Source organism: Carcharodon carcharias, chromosome 25 (genome assembly GCF_017639515.1).
Source record: "Carcharodon carcharias isolate sCarCar2 chromosome 25, sCarCar2.pri, whole genome shotgun sequence".
NCBI classification, from domain to species: domain Eukaryota; kingdom Metazoa; phylum Chordata; class Chondrichthyes; order Lamniformes; family Lamnidae; genus Carcharodon; species Carcharodon carcharias.
Window position 1 is genome coordinate 47,487,767 of NC_054491.1, and position 14,997 is coordinate 47,502,763.

Below are 14,997 nucleotides of genomic sequence, written 5' to 3' on the forward strand. Positions count from 1 at the left end.
CTAGCAAACGAGAGTGGAGGATATAAAAAGGAGCAGGTGTAGAGCTCCAAGTGCATGGCGAGATTAGGAGCAATGGGGTGAGTTATAACTTTTGCGCTTTAATTTGATTTTGAGTAGTCTTTACAAACAGGTTAGGTGAAAGTAGTGCCGTTCATTTGTGTGCCTTGAGTAAACTATCCGTGTCTCTCAACTATCCAAGAGAGAGTGCAAAGGACAAACAATCAATACTTTCACTTCTATTGAGAGTGTAATTCCTCTTCACTCCAAGACAGTTTTTGGTAGTAGCATAAAAGCAAAAAACTGCGGATGCTGGAAATCCAAAACAAAAACAAAAATCATACAGACTCGAAACGTTAACCGTGTTCCTCGCCACAGATGCTGTCAGACCTGCTGAGTTTTTCCAGGTATTTTTATTTTTGGTAGTGTTCTGAAGGCAACGCTGGACTTAGCTATTCTGACACTGACTTTGCTGTGAACTGCTCAGGAGACTTTTTTTTAAAATTCGTCCATGGGTTGAGGGCATCACTGGCTAGGCCAGCATTCACTGCCCATCCATAATTCCCTCGAGAAGGTGGTGGTGAGCTTCCTTCTTCAACTGCAGTCCATGTGCTGTAGGTACACCCACAGTGCTATTGTGGCGGGGGGGAGTTCCGGGGCTTTGACACAGCGACAGTGAAGGAATGGCGATATATTTCCAAGTCAGGGTGCTGAGTGGCTTCGAGGGGAGCTTTCATGTTCCCATCTGGCTGCTGCCCTCATCCTTCCGAATGGTAGTGATCACAGGTTTTGAAGGTTCTTGATAAGTTCCTGCAGTGCATCTTATAGATGCTACACACTGCTGCCATTGTGTGTCAGTGGTGGGGGGAGTGAATGTTTGTAGATGGGGTGCCAATCACTTGGCCTGCTTTGTTCTGGGGATTATCGTGGACAGCACCTTCAGTGAGGTGGTCACACCGCAGGTAAAGACTGAACAGGCAGAAAGGGGATGGATGACGAGCCGGCAGAGGAGAGGAAGGCAGGGAGTACAGGAGTCCCCTGTGACCGTCCCCCTCTCTAACAGATATATCGTTTTGGATACTGTTGTGGAAGACGACTTCTCAGGGGAAAGCAGCAGGAGCCAAGTCCATGGCACCAAGGGTGGCTCTGCTACATAAGAGGGAAGGAAGAAGAGTGGCAGGGCTATAGTGATAGGAGATTCAATAGTAAGGGGAACAGACATAACAGGATATATCAGATGAACACGTGGCTGAAGGAATGGTGTAGGGAGGAGGGATTCAGATTCTTGGGACATTGGGGCCGACTCTGGGGAAGGTGGGACCAATACAAAGAGGACAGGTTGCATCTGGGCAGGACCGGGACCAATGTCCTTGGAGGGGTGGGCGGGGGGGGTGTTGCTTGCTAGTGCAGTCGGGGAGGGTTTAAACTAGAATGGTGACAGAGGAGGGAGACAGAGGAGGGGGAGACAAGGATAGAAACAAAAGACAGAAAAGAAGCAAAAAAGAGGAAGTCAGAAAAAACAAGGGCGAAAAGCATATGGAGTCATAGTACAAAATAAAGCTAAGGTGACTAACAAGATTAAAAAGACCTGGAAAAGGAAAATCATGATGTGGAATCTGTTTGGGTGGAGACAAGAAACACCAAGAGGCAGAAAACGTTGGTGGGGTTTGTCCATAAGCCCCCAAACAGTAATGGAGATATAAGGGAAGGCATTAAGCAGGAAATTAAAGATGCATGCAAAAATGGTACAACTGTAATTATGGATGACTTTAATCTACATAAAGATTGGGCAAGCCAAACTAGCAATAATATTATGGAGAGGGATTTCCTGGAGCATAAGTTATGGTTTTTTAGACTAATACCTTAAGGAACCAGCTGGAAAGCAGGCTATCCTAGACTGGGCATTGGGCAATGAGAAAGGATTAATTAACAATCTTATTGTGTGGGGTTCTTTGGGGAAGAGCGATCATAAAAAGTTGGAATTGTTCATTAGGAAGGAGAGTGAAGAAGTTGAATCCGAAACTAGGGTCCTGAATCTAAATAAAGGGAACTAGGAGGCGCAAATTGGCAATGGTGGATTATGTAACCTTACTAAAAGGGTTGACAGTGGATAGGCAATGGCTACTATTTAAGGAACTTATACATGAATTACAACAATTATTCATCCCTGTCTGGCGCAAAAATGAAACAGGAAAGGTGGCTTAACCATGACTTCCAAAAGAAATTAGGGATAGTATTAGATCCAAAGAGGAGACATATAAAATTGCCAGAAAAAGCAGCAAGCCTGAGGATTGGGTGCAGTTTAGAATTCGGAAGACAACAAAAAGATTGATCATTAAGGAGAAAATGGAGTATGCCAGTAAACTTGCAAGGAACATAAAAGCTGACTGTAAAAGCTTCTATAAGTATGTGAAGAGAAAAAGATTAGCAACGACAAATGTAGGTCCCTTACAATCAGAAACATGGGAAATTATAATGGGGAACAAAGAAATGGAAGAAGAATTGAACTCATATTTTGGTTCTGTCTTCACAAAAGAGGACACAAATAATTTTCCAGAAACGTTAGGGAACCAAGGGTCTAGTGAGAGGGAGGAATTGAAGACAATCAGTATTAGTAAAAATATAACCAGCAGAATAGATAAGGGAGAACTAATGGATGTAGTGTATTTGGATTTCAAGAAGGCTTTTGCTAAGGTCCCATAAGAGGCTAGTGGTCAAAATGAAAGCATATGGGATTGGGGGTAATATACTGGCATGGATTGAGAACTAGTTGACAGACCAGAAACAGAGAGTGGGAATAAATGGGTCCTTTTCTGGGTGGCAGGCAGTGACTAGTGGTGTACCACAGGGATCAGTGCTTGGACCCCAGCTATTCATGATATCTAAATAAGCAACTTGGACGAGGGAACCAAATGCAATATTTCCAGGTTTGCTGACGACACAAACTGGGCGGGGTTGAAAGTTGTGAGGAGGATGCAAGGAGGCTTCAGGGCGATTTAAACTTAGTGGGCAAACGCTTAGAATATGCAGTATAACGTGGATAAATGTAAAGTTATATGCTTCGGTGTAAAAATACAGAAAGGCAGAGTATTACTTAAATGGTGATATATTGGGAAATGTGTATGTACAAAGGGATCTGGGTGTCCTTGTACACCAGTCAATGAAAGTAAACAGGCAAGTGCAGCCAGCAATTAGGAAGGTAAATGGTATGTTGGCCTTCATTGCAAGAGGATTTGAGTTCAGAAGTAGGGATGTCTTACGGCAGTTATACAGGGCCTCGGTGACATCACACCTGGAGTATTACATGCAGTTTTGGTCTCCCTGCCTAAGAAAGGATAGGCTTGCCGTAGAGGGAGTGCAGCGAGGGTTCACCAGGCTGATACCGGGATGGCAGGACTGTTGCATGAAGAGAGATTGGTTCGACAGGGCCTGTATTCACTAGGCTTTAGAGGAATGAGAGGGAATCTGATTGAAATGTGTAAAATTCTAATAGGGCTAGGCTGACTGGATGCAGGGAGGATGTTTCCCCTGGTTGGGGAGTCTAGAACCAGAGGCCACAGTCTCAGGATACAGGGCAGGCCATTGAGGACTGAGATAGGAAAAATTTCTTCTCTCAGAAGGTGGTCAACCTGTTGAATTCTCTGCCACAGAAGACTGTGGAGGCCAGGTCACTGAGTATATTCAAGGAAGAAACTGATACATTTTTGGATATTAGGGGCATCAAGGGGTAGGGAGAGAAAGCAGCAACATAGCGTTGAGATAGAGGATCAGCCATGATCATATTGAATAGCTAAGCAGGCACGAAGGGCCGAATGGCCTACTCCTGCTCCTAGTTTCTATGTATTCCATCACATTCCTGACATGTGCTTTGTAGATGGTGGACAGGCTTTGGGGAGTCAGGAGGTGAGTTACTCATTGCAGGATTCCTGGTCTCTGACCTGCTCTTGTGCCACAGCATTTATATGGCTAGTCCAGTTCAATTCTGGTCAATGGTAACCCCCAAGGATGTTGACAGTGGAGGATTAGTGACGGTAATGCCATTGAATGTGATGGGGCAATGGTTAGATTTCTCTTGTTGGAGATGGCCATTGCCTGGCACATGTGTGGCATGAATGTTACTTGCCACTTGTCAGCCCAAGCCTGGATATTGTCCAGGTCTTGCTGCATTTGGACATGGACTGCTTCAGTATCTGAGGATTTGCGAATGGTGCTGAACATTGTTCAATCATCAGCGAACATCCCCACTTCTGACCTTATGATGGAAGGAAGGTCATTGGTGAATGACCATCATTTTACTGAAGATGGTTGGGCCAAGGATACTACCTTGAGGAACTCCTGCAGTGATGTCCTGGAACTGAGATGACTGACCTCCCAACAACCACAGCCATCTTCCTTTGTGCTAGGTGTGACTCCAACCAGTGAAGAGCTTTCCCCCTGATTCACATTGGCTCCGTTTTTGCTAGGGCTGCTTGATGTCATACTCGGTCAAATGTTGCCTTGATGTCAAGGGCAGTCACTCTCACCTCACCTCGAGTTTATCTCATTTGCCCATGTTTGGACCAAGTCTGTAATACGGTCAGGAGCTGAGTGACCCTGGTGGAACTCAAACTGAGTGTCAACGAGCAGATTATTGCTAAACAAGTGCTGCTTTATAGCCCTGTTGATGACCCCTTCCATTACTTTACTGATGATCGAGAGTAGGCTGATGGGGCAGCAATTGGCTGGGGTGGATTTGTCCTGCTTTTGTGTACAGGACATACCTGGGCAATTTCCATATAGCTGGGTAGATGCCAGTCTTATAGTTGTACTGGGACAGCTCCGCTAGGGGCACAGCAAGTTCTGGAGCACAAGTCTTCAGTACTACTGCTGGAATATTGTCAGAACCTTTAGCCTTTGCAGTATCTAGTGCCTTCAGCCATTTCTTGATATCACGTGGAAAGTACTGAATTGGCTGAAGACTGACATCTGTGATTCTGGGGACCTCCGGAGGAGGCCAAGATGGATCATCCGCTCGACACTTCTGGCTGAAGATTGTTGCAAATGCCTCAGCCTTATCTTTTGCACTGCTGTGCCGGGCACCCCCATCATTGAGGATGGGGATGTTTGTGGAGCCTCCTGCTCCAGTGAGTTGTTTAATTGTCCACCACCATTCATGACTGGATGTGGCAGGACTGCAGAGGTTAGATCTGGTCTGTTGATCATGGAACCACTTAGCTCCCACAACTGCTTGCTGTTTACACTGTTTGACACGCAAGTAGTCACGTTTTGTAGCTTCACCAGGTTGACACCTCATTTTAAGGTATGCCTGGTGCTGTTCCTGGCATGTCCTCCTGCAGTCTTCATTGAACCAGAGTTGATCCCCTGGCTTAGTGGTAAGGGTAGAGTGGGGGATATGTTGGGCCATGAAGTTACTGATTGTGGTTCAGTACAATTCTTGTGCTGTTGATGGCTCTCAGTGCCTCATGCTTGCCCAGTATTGAGCTGCGAGACCTGTTTGAAATCTATTCCATTTAGCATGGTGGTGGTGCCACACGACATGATGGAAGGTGAAGACGGGACTTCATATCCACAAAGGTGATCACTCCTACTGATACTGTCAAGCGTCATGGATAGATGCATCTGCAGCAGGCAGGTTGGTGAGGATGAGGTCAAGTATCTTATTCCCATTTGTTGGTTCCCTCACCTCCTGCTGCAAACCCAGTCCAGCAGATATGTCCATAAGGACTCTGCCAGCTCGGTCGGTAGTGGTGCTACTGGGCCACTCTTGGTGATGGAGATTGAAGTCCCCCACCCAGAGTACATTCTGTACTCTTGCCACCCTCAGTGCTTACTCCAAGTGGTGTTCAACATGGAGGAGTACTGATTCATCAGCTGAGGGAGGGTGGCACGTGGGAATCAGAAGGAGGTTTCCTTGCCCATGTTTGACCTGATGCCATGAGACTTCATGGGGTCTGGAGTCGATGTTGAGGATTCCCAGGGCAACTCCCTCCCGGCTGTATACCACTGTGCCCCTACCTCTGCTGGGATGGTGATGGCAATGCCTGGGACATTTTAAGGTATGATTCTGAGGGTGACTATGTCAGGTTGTTGCTTGACTCATATGCAAGACAGCTCTCCCAATTTTAGCACAAGTCCCCAGATGTGAGTAAGGAGGACTTTGCAGGGTCAAAAGCGATGGGTTTTTTGCCATTGTCATTTCCAGTATCTAGATCCATACGATTTCCTTCCTTGTCCAATTTTCTGTAGCGGCTAAGTGCACTGTGTGGGTCTGGAGTCGCAAGTAGGCCAGATCAGCTAAGGACAGCAGATTTTCTTCCCTAAAGGAAGGACATTAGCGAACAATGGTTTCATGGTCACCATTAGACTTTTAATTCCAGATATTTATTGAATTCAAATTCCAACATCTGCCAGTGGTGAGATTCGAATCCAGGTCCCCAGAGCATTACTCTGGGTCTCTGGATTACCAGTTCAGAGACAATACCATTATGCCACCGACTCCCCATCCCTGCTGAGGTTTGGACATAAACTGATAACAAAAAATTATTTTTTGAACACTTTCCATTGACCTTCAGTCATTTTACCATTAAATTTGCCCAGTTTACTGTGGGTAATCACTACCTCATCCCACTGAAGTCAGTCTTCGGTAAATCTAGAACCTTAGCAGTTGTTATACACTTCTCCCTTTTAAATACTATTCTGAATGTGATCATATTATGATCGCTATTAGATAGATGTTCAGACACAACTAGGCTGTTAACTAAACCTGGCTCGTTAATTTCTAAATTTAATATGGAATGCTCCCTTGTTGGTTCTAGGACATATTGTTGCAGAAAACTATCCAGGGCACATACCATCTTTCTGACATGTGCTACTCTGCTTATTCCAATCAATATTCAAGCTAAAACTGCCCCATTAAAATCATTCTGCCTTCATTGCATGCTTGTCTAATTTGTGTATTGTTTTGGTCTCCTTTTTCATGTAAGGATATACTTGCCTTGGAGAAGTGCAACTAAACTTCATTGGACCACTGCCTGGGATAAGGGGACTGTCCTAAAGGTGAGGTTGAGTAGAACAGGCTTATATTGCCAAGGGTTTATACGACTGAGAGGTACTCTCGTCGAAACATAGAAAATTCTTAAGGAGTTTGACAGGATAGATGCTGGGAGGACATTACTCCTGGCTGGGGAGTCTAGAACGACAAGTCATATTCTCAGAATATGAGATCAGCCATTTCATACTGAGATGAGAAAAAAATGCCTTCAAGGCTCCTTCAACAGCACCTTACAAATCTGCAATCTCTATGAGCTAGGACAAGTTCAGCAAATAAATGGGAACACCACCACCTGCAAGTTCCCTTCCAAGCCACACACCATCCTGTTATGACCAGATGAGAAGGGAAGAACTGGCTTCCCTCTATTTAACCTCCTCGGTTGGTCACTGCAAAGACTTAAGTTTCTTTTTACAAGGATATGTCTTTTCAAAATCAGAATTAATTAACTATTTAAGCTCTGAGCAATAAGGAGCCAATCAAAACAGGTTTTCTTGAGTCAAATAAAGAGCAAATTCATTAACCAACAAATCCCAGAGAAATGAAAACACAAGGTCAAGCATTCAGCCATCATGCAGTTATTGGGGCCCACACGCACACACAGATAGCACCAGCCCCCACCCCCCCACCCCCACACACACACACAAACACAAACACACACACACAGCCACCAGAAATAAGGGGAATTAGAGTCCATCAAAAAATGTAGAAGAATATACGGTTAAGAGTCCTTTGATTGTCCTTGAAGCACAGATTTTAATCACCATGGTCGATTTAGGTTAGCTGGCTTCTTCGATTTGGTCAGATTTAGAAGATGTTGCAGTTATTGCGCAATCTTGGTTTGCTGGAATGTTTCTGGTGGAGCTGGCTTCTCGAACCAGGCAACATGCTTTTTCCAAAAGGGAGGGGGGGAGAGAGCAAGCAGCCTACAGCTTGTTTCCCCTGAAGGTTTTCTTGACAATGCCCCTGTCATTTGCAATCTCTCCACTAGTGGCAGGCAGCCTTGCCTTGAAATACTTCACCCATTGTGTATTTCCAAGAGTGGGTCTGTCTGTAGCACCCATTGTTTCAATATCCAGTATTTTGCATTTTTAATGTCTCTTCCTTAGGTAGTTACGAGTTTCGATGGGTGTCTGGATTATAGGAAATGCCACTCTCTTCACAGTCACACGAGGATGATTTGTTGGTTTCTCAACTTCACCTTGGAACATGGCCTTGCATTTTCAAGCAGTTTGCTCTCAGTTCAAATTACAAAATTTCCAGTCAGTTGAAAATTGAAAAATCATGTTTCTAAAAATAAAGGTCATAACAATCCTAACTTGGAACTATACACCATTCATTGTTTCTGGGTCAAAATCCTGGAACTCCATTCTTAACAGCACTGAGTGTACCTATACCAGTGGGACTGCAGCAGTTCAGGGAGGCAGCTCACCATCACTTTATGGTCAATAAATGCTGGCCTAGCCAGCGATGCCCTCAGCCCGTGAACAAATGAATAAAACTTAAGGGTTCTGAATTTTTGGAATCCTCCATCCGAAGAGAACTGTGGGGTTTTATATGTTGTCAATTATTAAATCCCAAAATGTGATATGGCTTTTACGCCATTTAATGATGGCACCTCTTCAGTCAGTGGGCTTTTATCGCCCAATGCCCCCATCGCAACAAATTCTGAGCTTGATTTGATAGCAAGCTTTTCTTCCAACATCTGTGCACCTTTGCCCAAAAGGTTCCCTTCACACTCGAAGTAATTCCTTTTCTTGACTCCAGTCTTCTTCATAACCTTGATATGGACTCTTTCCTTCTTGAACTATCGGCATGATATTTGCCATCTCAGTTTCTCTACCTCCATCCCTCCCCTTATCCCACCCAACTTAAACCTTTGCACAACCTGTCTCCTCTGAGCTCACTACTGTCTGGTCTCAGCTCCCAACACAACACTATCCTTAAACAGCGAAAATGTTCAACAGTACCTTGAACCCATTATAGCACTTTATGGTCTGTCATGAATGCAAGTGCTTCTAGACCATTTAAAATGGGAAAAATTCTAAGACTTCAAGTGGGTAGAAACATTATTTACCTTCTGTTACCGTCAAGACTGTGAACCAATACATTTGCATCAAATCAAAGTGACCTCAGTTTTTCAACACATCAATGCATAGAATAAAGTATTTTACAAAAAGCTTCAGGTCAAAAGAGAAATCAGTAAAATCCTCCAAATATTCGTGTCTGACTATGTTCTGCACAAGGGTATCTGGATGGTCTCCTCTAAATACTAGCAGCAACCATTTAGTGACTACTGCAGTCACCAGTGATTTAATTACTTGACTTGTTCACTATTAACTACTGTAAACTGTGATCTCTGGACCAACAAACCTTTGAACATCTGACACACAAGGAATTGTAAAAGTACCATGAAATAAATGCAGTTAGGCTAAGTTTTGAACTCTAAATCTTAGTCACCTGATCTGGCCGGGATGTTGACTGTCCAGTTACCTCACTATAAGGAACACAATATGAACCCAACTGAAGTATCAGCAACTGCAGAGTGATGGGAGCAGGTTGTGCCTCCTTCAGTCAACAGCCAGCATAGAGTAATTCATGTCGGGCTAGCACATGGCTCGGGGCCCTGGAATGCTATCATTGCTGGGCTTCTTTTCCAGTTTAGTAATTTTGTATTCAGGAAAGGCTGAAACCTTTTATTCAAATACATTCGCTCGAGTTCGGGACAGGGGAGAAAAGGTGATGGATCCACAAAGGCCTGAATTTCAACAGTCAATTAAAACCGTGTCACTGTACAATTGGTTAATTAAAACTGACACCTCGTTTCAGTACTAAAAATAGCAGAATATTGAGCAGATAACAGAGCAAACTACTACCTGCAAACAGCCAAACAACTGAGCTCCCCAGCTCTTGGGGCCTCCAAACTTTATCAACAAAGGAAGATTTTGTCTTGTACGTCCCCTGGGTTGGTTGGAGGGGGTGTGGGGGGGGAGGAATGATTCAACACTCTAGGACTATAGCACAGCACAACTCAATCTCTCCAAATGGGACACAGGGTAAACCAGTATAAAAAGTATTTTCACTTTCATTTTCACTGCAACACACTTTTGTTGTTTCACGTTGAATAATGTGTGGCTAGGGAAAGCACAATTTTAAAGGCAGCTGTCTATTATGCTGTAGTTTGACTCAAGGTGGGTTGGTACTTACCCAGGCATTTAACAGGAATCACCAGATGAGTATGACCTCGACATCGTTTCTTTCCCTTTTTACACCAGTTCTCAATGCTGATTGGTTGATTCGCTTCCACCACATTAGTAATTTGAAGCTCTGAATAAACCTAACAAAAAATAATTGTGAAATTTATCAAGATATTTATATCTGAGACTCTTGGAACAGAACATGGCAAATGCAGTTTAATCAGAAGCAGAACGTCAACTAAGAAAAGGGAGGCAGTACTCCAATGCAGAAATTGTGGTTCCTGTCTTAGGAGATGGTTCCAGCTTTTAAAGGCCAGGGAGCACCTCAGCATAGTTAACATAAGTACTGGCGACATGTCATTCCCAGACTCACCTCTCGACAATACTGCAGAATCTCTTCCTTGGTTTCTAAGCAGCTTTTGGTCCCTGAAGGATCAGGCTCCCATTTTCCAGTCTGAATATTGACATGCATATTTAGCTTCCCACAAAACATAGCGATCTGTGGTTCCGCCACTGCAAATCCAGCTCCAGTATTGGCTGCTAATGCCTGAAAAAGAAACCAAAACAATAAATTTCCTGGCCAGTGATTCTTCACTTTGCAACTCTCTTCCATTTTCCAACTTAATGGAGTATTTGAAGTTGCTACTCAAACAGAAGATGAACCACAACAGTGAAATATAAACCAGGCTTTGTGTTATCACCATGACCACACACACACTCTGCACTAAAGCTTTAGAACCCAGGATTACCATGAAATATCATTCCACTCACACTTATCCCATGGTACTTCATACAATGGAAATGTCAACACCCTAACTCCATTCTGCCTTCTTCCTATCTGTTGTCAAATTTCTCATAGAGCATAGAAAATAGGAGTAGGTCATTCAGCCCTTCGAGCCTGCTCCACCATTCATTATGATCATGGCTGATCATCCAACTCAATAGCCCACTCCCGGTTTCTCCCCATATCATTTGATCCCTTTCGCTCCAAGAGCTATATCTAACTCCTTCTTGAAAACACACAACGTTTTGGCCTCAATTGCTTTCTGTGGTAGCAAATTCCACATGCTCACCACTCTCTGGGTGAAGATATTTCTCCTCATCTCAGTCTTAAATGGTCTACCCATATCCTCAGACTGTGTCCCCTGGTTCTGGACTCCACCACCATTGGAAACATCCTTCCTTCATCTACCCTGTCGAGTCCTGTTAGAATTTTATAGGTTTCCATGAGATCCCCCCCTTATTCTTCTGAACTCCAGTGAATATAATCCTAACTAACTCAATCTCTCTTATGTCAGTCCCACCATTCCAGGAATCAGTCTGGTAGGCCTTTGCTGCACTCCCTCCATAGCAAGAACATCCTTCCTCAGATAAGAAGGCCAAAACTGCATACAATATTCCAGGTGTGGTCTCACCAAGGCCCTGTATAATTGCAGCAAGACATCCCTGCTCCTGTACTCGAATTCTCTCACTATGAAAGCCAACAAACTATTTGCCTTCTTTACCTCCTGCTGCACCTGCATGCTTACCTTCAGCGACTGGTGCACAAGGACACCCAGGTCTCGTTGTACATTCCCCTCTCTCAATTTATAGCCATTCAGATAATAATCTGCCTTCATGTTTTTGCTACCTAAGTGGATAACCTCACATTTATCCACATTACACTACATCTGCCATGCATTTGCCCACTCAGTCTGCTTGTCCAAATCACCCTGAAGCATCTCTGCATCCTCCTCCCAGCTCATCCTCCCACCCAGCTTTGTGTCATCTGCAAACTTGGATATATTACATTTAGTTCCCTCATCTAAATCATTAATATATATTGTGAATAGCTGGGGTCCCAGCACCAATCCCTGCGGTACCCCACTGGTCACTGCCTACCATTTGGAAAAAGACCTATTTATTCCTACTCTTTGTTACCTGTCTGCCAACCAGCTTTCTATCCATTGCAATACACTACCCCCAATCCCATGCCCTTTAATTTTAGACGCTAATCTCTTCTGTGGGACTTTGTGAAAAGTCTTCAGGAAGTCCAAATAACCACATCCACTGGCTCCCCCTAATCAACTTCACTAGTTACCTCCTCGGAAAATTTCAGTAGATTTGTCAAGCACGATTTCCCTTTTGTAAATCCATGCTGACTCTGTCCAATTCTACCACTGTTTTCCAAGTGCTCAGCTATTAAATCTTTTATAATGGATTCTAGAATTTTCCCCACTACTGACATCAGGCTGAGTGGCCTATAATTCCCTGCTTTCTCTCTACCTCCCATTTTTTAAATAGTGGGATTATATTAGCTACCCTCCAATCTGGAGGAACTGTTCCAGAGTCTATAGAATCTCGGAAGATGACCACCAAATGCATCCACTATTACTAGGGCCACTTCCATAAGTACTCTGGGATGTAGATTATCAGGTTCTGGGGATTTATTGGCCTTCAACGCCATCAATTTCTCCAGCACCATTTCCCAACTAATACTGATTTCTTTTAGTTCCTCCCTCTCACTAAACCGTGTGTTTCCCAGTATTTCTGGTATGTTATTTGTGTCCTCCTTTATGAAGACAGAACCAAAATTTAGTTGGTCAGCCACTTTTTTGTTCCCCATTATAAATTCGCCCGTTTCTGACTGTAAGGGACCTACATTTGTCTTCACCAATCTTTTTCTCTTCACATACCTATAGAAACTTTTACAATCAGTTTTTATGTTCCCTGCAAGCTTACTCCCATACTCTATTTTCCCCTTCTTAATCAACTACTTGGTGCTCCTTTGCTGAATTCTAAACTGTTCCCAATCCTCAGGTCTGTTGTTTTTTCTGGCCAATTTGTATGCCTCTTCTTTGGATTTAATACTATCTCTAATTTCCCTTGTAAGTCATGGTTTGGCCACCTTTCCTGTTTTACTTTTGCGCCAGACAGGAATGAAAAATTGTTGCAGTTCACCCATGCGCTGTTTGAATGTTTGCCGTTGCCTATCCACCGTCATCCCTTTAAGTAATGTTTCCCAATCCATCATAGCCAACTTGTACCTCATACCATCGTAGTTTCCTTTATTAAGATTCAGGACCCTAGTCTCAGAATCAATGAGGTTACTCTCCATCTTGAAGAAGAATTCTATCATATTATGATTGCTCACCAAGGGGCCTCACACAACCAGATTGCCAATTATTCCTCTCTCATTACACAATATACCCAGTCTAGGATGGCCTGTTCTCTATATTTGGTTCCTCAACATATTGGTCCAGAAAACATCCCATATATGCTCCAGGAGTTCCCCCTCTACGGTATTGTAACCAATTTGATTAGCCTAATCTATATGCAGATTAAAGTCACCCAGAATTACAAATGTTCCTTTATTGCATGCATCTCTAATTTCCTGTTGAATGCCATTCCTAACATCACCACTGCAGTTTGGGGGTCTATATACAGCCCCCACTAATGTTTTTTGCCCCTTAGTGTTTCTCAGCTCTACCCGTGTGGCACAAACCAATTTTATTCATTACCTACTTCCACATGGGTGTTGAGGGCTTCACTGTAATGGCTACTTGAGGTTCTACAACATGTGACCAGAACTTGTGCTTGGAACCAACAACAACATACAATGTGATTCAATGATATGGACAGTGTTCATTAAAGGTCTCTCTCACTATCAAAACTCTTACCAAATCCTTCATTGACTATTAAACATTTTAGATCATACAGAGAACATAAAACACAAACTAAATGCACATTCTTTTTAATTCATTGATGGAATGTGGGCCTTGCTGGCTAGGCCAGAATTTATTGCCCACTCGTAACTGCCTTTGAGAAGGTAGTGGTGAGCTGCCTTCTTGAACCGCTGCAGTCCATGAGTTGTAGGTACACCCACAGTGCTGTCAGGGACGGAGTTCCGTATTTTAACCCAGAGACAGTGAAGGAACGGCGATATATTTCCAAGTCAGGATGATAAGTGGTTTGGAGAAGAACTTCCTGGTGGTGGTGTTCCCATGTATTTGCTGCCTTTGTCCTTCTAAATGATAGTGGTCATGGGTTTGGAAGGTGCTGGTTAAGGCAGTTTGGTGAGCTCCTGCATTGCATCTTGTAGATGGTACACACTGTGACCACTTGGCATCAGTTGTGGGGAGATTGAATATTTGCTGATGGGGTGCTAATCAAGCAGGCTGCTTTGTTCTAGACTGTGTCCAGCTTCTTCAGTGTTGTACTCATCCAGGCAAGTGGGGAGTATTCCATCACACCTGACTTGCGCCTTGTAGATGGTAGACAGGCTTTGGGAAGTCAGTGGGTGAATTACTTGCCAGAGGATTCCCAGCCTCTAACCTGCTTTTGTAGCCACAGTATTTATATGGCAAGTCCAGTTCAGTTTCTGGTCATTGGTAACTCCCAGGAAGTAGATAGTGGGAAATTCAGCAATGGTAATGCAGTTTATCATGGGAAGATGGCTAGATTCTCTCTTGCTGCAGATGGTCAGTGCCTGGCACTTGTGTGGCACGAATATTACTTGCCACTTGTCAGCCCAAGCCTGGATATTGTCCAGGTCTTGCTGCATTTGGACATGGACTGCTGCAGTATGTGAAGAGTCACAAATGGTGCTGAACATTGTGCAATCATCAGCGAACATCCTCACTTCTGACCTTATGTTGGAAGGAAGATCATTTATGAAGCAACTGAAGATGGGTGGGCCAAGGACACTACCCAGATGAACTCCTGCAGTGATGGTCTGGAACTGAGGTGATTGACTTCCAAAATCCACAACCATCT

At 43.8% G+C, this 14,997-nt stretch overlaps 1 protein-coding gene across 4 annotated transcripts in view; it reads right to left on the reverse strand.

The window, feature by feature from the left end:
- Positions 1–14,997, reverse strand: part of aplp2 (amyloid beta (A4) precursor-like protein 2) — a 186,302-nt gene that overhangs the window by 101,636 nt on the left and 69,669 nt on the right. For all 4 annotated transcript variants that reach the window (XM_041174080.1, XM_041174079.1, XM_041174081.1 and 1 more), the window contains exons 2-3: positions 10,616–10,789; positions 10,253–10,382 (exon numbers count right to left, since the gene is read on the reverse strand). In XM_041174080.1, the coding sequence (XP_041030014.1) occupies positions 10,253–10,382; positions 10,616–10,789 (304 nt within the window). The remainder of the gene's footprint in view (positions 1–10,252; positions 10,383–10,615; positions 10,790–14,997) is intronic.